At 38.6% G+C, this 6121-nt stretch overlaps 1 protein-coding gene across 1 annotated transcript in view; it reads left to right on the forward strand.

The window, feature by feature from the left end:
• Positions 1-589: 589 nt before the first annotated feature.
• Positions 590-6121, forward strand: part of eeig1b (estrogen-induced osteoclastogenesis regulator 1b) — a 30939-nt gene continuing 25407 nt past the window's right edge. The window contains exons 1-2 of the mRNA XM_032539262.1: positions 590-833; positions 1172-1456. Of these exons, the coding sequence (XP_032395153.1) occupies positions 1284-1456 (173 nt within the window). The 5' untranslated portion in view covers positions 590-833; positions 1172-1283. The remainder of the gene's footprint in view (positions 834-1171; positions 1457-6121) is intronic.

Genomic DNA, 6121 nt, shown 5'->3' on the forward strand with positions numbered 1-6121 from the left:
GGAAAAATATCTGAAACTTCTACTTGAGTACAATAACGAAGCCTTCTTCGTTACTTCCCATCTCTGAACGTCACATTGTAGCCTACGTCGCTTAGAGCACCTTTAAAGAGGACGAAGACAGCCCTTACAGCTACCCTGGTCATTAATCCACACTTCATACTGATGTCCACTTTTTACCTTTATTCCTTATAGAAGTATGATGGAACACCGTGAAAACCTGTTTTTTTCCCAGCAGTGGAATGAAACAGGAGCTTTACAGTTCGCTATTCACAGTCCCAGTTTTCTCTCCTCCGTTCGCGCTACTGTCTCCAAACTTCCGGTCTTGGATCTTAAAGCTTACCCATAGACTGTATATTATTATTATTATTATATATTAATATTAACGGTCTATGAGCTTGCCAAAATAAAACTCGTTCATACTGATATACAAAAAAGGGCAAATTACAACTCACTTGAACTCATAAAGAACCCAAAATTCAGTGAACAATGTTTTACAATAATATGTAAAACTGAAACCACCTAGCAATCATAATTGCATATTAAGTTCTGGTGTTGTCGTGGCAACAATACAAACATTTTCAGCTGCAGCCCTGCATAGAGTCCATACATGGGGCTTTCCACACCTCTGCTCAGACTTTGTGGACGGTCCCTAACTGGCCCCATGAGTCGTGAGACGTTCACGGAGCCGCTCCGACTGACTGTTGCTGAACTCTGTAGTGGAGAGGGAAAAGTTGGTGAAGATGCACTGAAACCGACCGAACTGCCAAGGACCCGGACTTCAGTTATCTGGTACACAGTTTTACAACTATGAGGAGCATCAGACCGACGAAACGGTAAGGTTTGTTAAACTTTCTACGGAAACTTATTCGAGTGAGCCGCCGAGTGGTTTGGGGTGTTTGCGTGGCAGCTATCTGCACGGACAGAGTCTGCAAATGTGACCCACCTTAGAGAAAAGACACGCAAACGATTGGTTGTGTCTAAAACAAATAGAAAACACCAGGTCCATGAATCCAAACTGTAACAGTATGCAGAAGGTGTTATTTGTTTTACTATATCTGCAATAAACGGACCACATGATTTCTCCAGCTGTCATTGCTGCAAAAAAAAAACAAACGCAACACGCAGTTTATCTAGGCTATAACTTCAACAAGTGTATTCTTTTCAATTCCAGGTCCAAACCATTTCTTAGAGATGGCTGACGTTGAGGAAAAGAAGGATTTTCGGCGCCCACTTTAAAGCCACGGAGAGCCTATTTCTTTCCATTCATTGGTGGGGATCATACCATGAGCACCCTCCAGCAGCTGGGAACAATGTCTTTTTTGATCAAAAAGAAGAAGTTCAAGTTTCAAGTGCACTTTACATTGGAGGAGCTTACAGCAGTGCCTTTTGTCAACGGAGTGCTTTTCTGCAAGATCCGGCTGATAGATGGTGGGGACTTTGCCATTTCGTCATCCAGGTAGGCTATTTAGAACCACTTCCTTGTTGTAAACCCACTAAAAACCCACTATTGCATGCAATCAACATTTGTAGTTCATCTCCTTCCACTTTGAACATTTACTGACCTTTCTTTTTACAGATGTTAAATGTACTTTTCCCTGTTTCTACAGTGCTGGACTAGATTATGTAGAAATATTAGATTAGATTAGATTAGATTCAACTTTATTGTCATCAGACATGTACAGGTACAAGGCAACAAAATGCAGTTTGGGTCTAACCCGAAGTGCAGGATATACAATGGTGTCATAAGTGCAGGATGGCTATGTACTGAATAAATATAGAAATGAATATTATAAACAGATAGATTTGTCCCATGAATATAATATATAGATAACAAGTATTGTGAACAAGATTTACAGGTGAATATGTACTATGAAGATATATACAGATGGCTATTAACATAAACAGATAGATATATATAATAAGTTTGGTTAAAATGAGCAGTATAACAAGGGATTATGTACTATCAATATATATACAGATGGCTATTATTTTAAACAGATATATATATATATATATATATATATACATATATATATATATACATAAGTTTGGTTAAAATGAGCAGTATAACAAGGGATTTAAAGGTAGTACAAATAAAGTTTGGGCAGAAGCTATTCAGATATCATGTTACAAAGGAGTTGACCTCTGTTGTCAGTGGTCCACCTCAGACCAGGGGTGGTTACAGCCATTAAACTGGTATGAGACTGCATGTCTTGTATGCCACAGTGCTATGTCACCCTCATGTTTCCTGGGAAAGTCGCCTTTGTGCTGTTTCTCAGCTCCACCCCGGCGTCCGTTCACTCCCCAGCACTCCTGCTGCGCCTCTTTGAGCCTCATGGTGTGTTGAGGTGAAGTGGTTTGCTCAAGGGCTCCTGGGCAAAGTTGTGGCGGGAGCGAAGATCATAAGTGGACAGCTTCTCTTGACCCTCTATTGCATCAATTAGTTTTTAAGCATGGTAAAAATGTCTTGATGTGTTTTTTATGACTGGTTAAATAATGCAATTGTAAAAAAAAAAATAACACTAATAATTAAAGGGGGCGGGGGGGGGGGGGGGGGGGGGGGGGGGGGGGGGTAGTTGGTAATTTGTTGCTATATTGCAACAATGCGCATTTGTGGAAAGTGCCAAAAAATCCATCTTTAAAAACATGCTTTTATTGAAAAAAATACCAAGTAAATTCAACTTATATGCCATACGGCAACAAATTAATTTTAGCCTTTTACAGAAAACAATATAGCATTTTAACTGGTCTAAATGAGGAAAATTCAAAGTTTATTTACCCCAGATAACAGATGACATTTTTTTTTGGAAAGAAAAGCTTCTAAGATTAAGAAAAACAACTACATTTTGGCTGGTATCAGAAAAAAGCGGCAGGGAAACTGGATGACTTCACTTAACCAGGAAATCCTGTTATTAACACTTAAAAATAAAAAACCTAAGAAAAAGAATTTGTCGCCATATGGCAACACCATGCAATAGAGGGTCAACGTCTAGACCTCGGCAGGGTCACTCACAGGGAGAGTCGTTCTAATAAAAGCGGTCCACTTTGAGGAGGTCTGTCGATTGTCTCAAGTAACTACGACGTGTCTTTTTTCTAAATCTAACTTTTTAAATATGGAACTCTGTTTGCACTGGCCTGACTTCAGTAAGACTCACTCTGATTACATTTGTGGCTTAATATGAGTAAGCTGTGGGGAAGTGTCATGACAGGTCTGCATGCCTACGGACCACACCAAGGTTTTGCATGCTTTAACCCATTTGGAGCGTACCATCATGTTTAAGAATTGTTTTAAACATTTTTTTCTCCCCTTGACATTCTTTTTAACCCTCGTGTTGTCCTCGGGTCAAATTGACCCGTTTCTATGTGTTTTATATCAAAAATATAGATTTCTTTCAACCAAATTGCCCAAAACAACATGGAAAATTCCATACATTCTTCAGGTAAAATTAACAATTTCATTGAATCTTTTGTTTTTTTTTATTTAATCTTCTAGCATTTGAATTCTTTTTTCAAAACAGAATCCGGACTAAACTTTGACATCTACCCGTCTCAACATCCTCTGATCTTAACTATTAGTCAAAATAATTCATAATTTCTGCCTTTTTTAACAAAAACTCATGCATAATTTGACATAAATGAGGGTTTGTTGACCATGAATCCCAAGAATAAGTGTAAAACCTATTATTAAACCAGCTCAGGTTTTTTTTTTTTTTTTTAAAAAGCACCAAAAGCTGGAAAAAGTGAGAAATAAATCCGAAAAATGACAAAAACATTGGAAAAGCACAAACAAAAAATTCGACTTTGAATTCTGGAAGGGCAAGTTCATGGTTAAACAACACAAGGGTTAAGCCAGCTTGCACAGACTACGTTTTCTTACCTGAGATGGATAAGTATGAAAATGACCGCTAATGACGTAATAACTTTTATGACAGTTCAAGACCAGCTCATCATTCAAGTAACTGAAATGAGAATGTCAATATCAATCTCATGTGTGTGGAGTTGGAGTCCGGATGTGGTTAGCCTAGCATAAAGACTGGAAGAAGAGGCTTTAGGTGTGTAAGTATTTCTTTTAAAAACAATAGTTTAATAGTTTATTAATGTGCCCAGTACTTCTGCTCAGGGTCTCCAGCTAGGGTAGTTTGCCCGATATGGTCTGTGAACATAACGCTACCTAAAACCACAAATTTGCTTGTTTACCATTCAATTTGTATGGATAAAATAAAAGATATGTGTTAATTAATTACTTGTGATGGTAAGCTAACCGTTTCCCCTACTTTCAGTCAATATGCTAAGCTAGAAATGAGAGTGATGTTGATCTCCCCTTGAAAAGAAACACATACACACACACTTGAAAAAACAGCATATTTCCAAAAATGGTGAACCAATCCTTTAAAGAAGATTCTACGTATTACCCCAAAAGGGTAATTTTCATATCACATATATATAGTGAAATGAATGGAAACCAGTGGCTGTCTGGGAAATAAGTTTAATAGTAAAGTAATGTATGTGACTTGTAGTAAATTAGCCAGAAAATGCACACACTCTAGTACGGTAATTTTAATAGTAATCCTTATATCAGCAAGGGAAGACATAATCAGTTGAAATATAGAACAATGAATTGAAATGCTCAAAACACAGTACACTCAGCTGATAGTGAGACATACAGAAGAAAATAACAGATAAAGCAACATGGATGAAATGTAAAAAGATGTTAGAATGGACTTGAATGAGAAGGACTGTCTCGGAGTCTCCTCATGCAAGCTGCAGAGTGGAGGTCCTGTCGTTTGTAGCCTTTAACCCGGAACCACGGGTGGCCTGGAGGTTAAACAAACAGACAATCAGCCCGTTTGCTGGCATGCAAATAACTCTCCAGATTCAGTGAACACCAGGTATTTTTGGGGGACAGTCCCCGGTTTTGGTGACCTGTCCCCGGCTGGATCTGTCCCCGGAAATGTCCCCGGTTTTCACTGTGACTGACAGACCCGAAATTGGATTAAAAGAAAGAAAACACCGACCAAACGGAGCCGATCGAGCAGCGGTGCTCAGAGATCTTTTAGAAGCCGTATTTTACGATGCTAAAATCACTGATTATTTACATGGAGTTTGGTGGGTTTAGCGAACGCAATTTCGGACTTTTATGCTTTTAAAAAATGATCTTAATCTTTAACAAAAAAGGTCAGCCTCCTTAGAAATCCCTTCCATAATGTTGTCAGACACTTAGAATATTAATCTGAGTCTGTCAGTAGCAAAACGAGCACTTTATGAACTCAAATACAAGCTGGACAATTATCCCATTAACTTCCATTGTAGCTTGTTTCTCTGCTGCCGACTGCAGCGATCTCGTCAGTTACCTAACGAATGGCTCGAAGAATGTGCAGAGAATAAATGTGTCATTTTGGTTATATGTCAGAAACACTGTACCCAAACCTGACCTACCTGGTCTTAACGCTAACTTTGTAAAGTGGTTGCCAGCTTGGCATTGCACAACTAACAGTGCAAAGAACCCATAACTTCAGTTTTTATTGCTGTTGAACCTAAAAACTGGGCTTTTATGACGACAAAAGCTGATACAGATGTAATAATTCAGAAGGGAGAATGGGAAGACTGTGGGCTCCTAACGACATACCCAACAACTTTTGCAGCAAGCATTTTGTTACCAATTAAAATATCCCAATAACTGACTAACTACAATAACAGCTAACTATATTTCAGTGTTAGGATCCCAATCTCTCCAATCTTCCTGCTGATTACTCACGACCTGGATCCACTTTTGTCGTCATAAAAGCTGTTTTCCGGGTATGAAAAATTAAGTCATGGGTTCTTTGTGATGTTGTTAGTAAAAATCACCATAGGTCTGCTTTTGGGTATTTTTCTGTTTGCTAGCCAACCAAATTGACGAGGAGGCACCTTCACGCAATACAAATCAATGGAGAGAGGCAAACTGTTTTCTTTTGTGGTGGGGACTAAAATGTGCTCGGTTTCTGTTTAAAAATTGTGTTTTTGAATATTTCTGCATACTGGGGTCCCTGAATAGTCATGGACAGAGGTGGGTAGAGTAGCTAAAAGTGCTTGATGATTTATTTCTTAACACAAGCATCAACCAGACCGACAAAATACAAAA

This window comes from Etheostoma spectabile, chromosome 16, assembly GCF_008692095.1.
Source record: "Etheostoma spectabile isolate EspeVRDwgs_2016 chromosome 16, UIUC_Espe_1.0, whole genome shotgun sequence".
In the NCBI taxonomy this organism is placed as follows: Eukaryota; Metazoa; Chordata; class Actinopteri; order Perciformes; family Percidae; genus Etheostoma; species Etheostoma spectabile.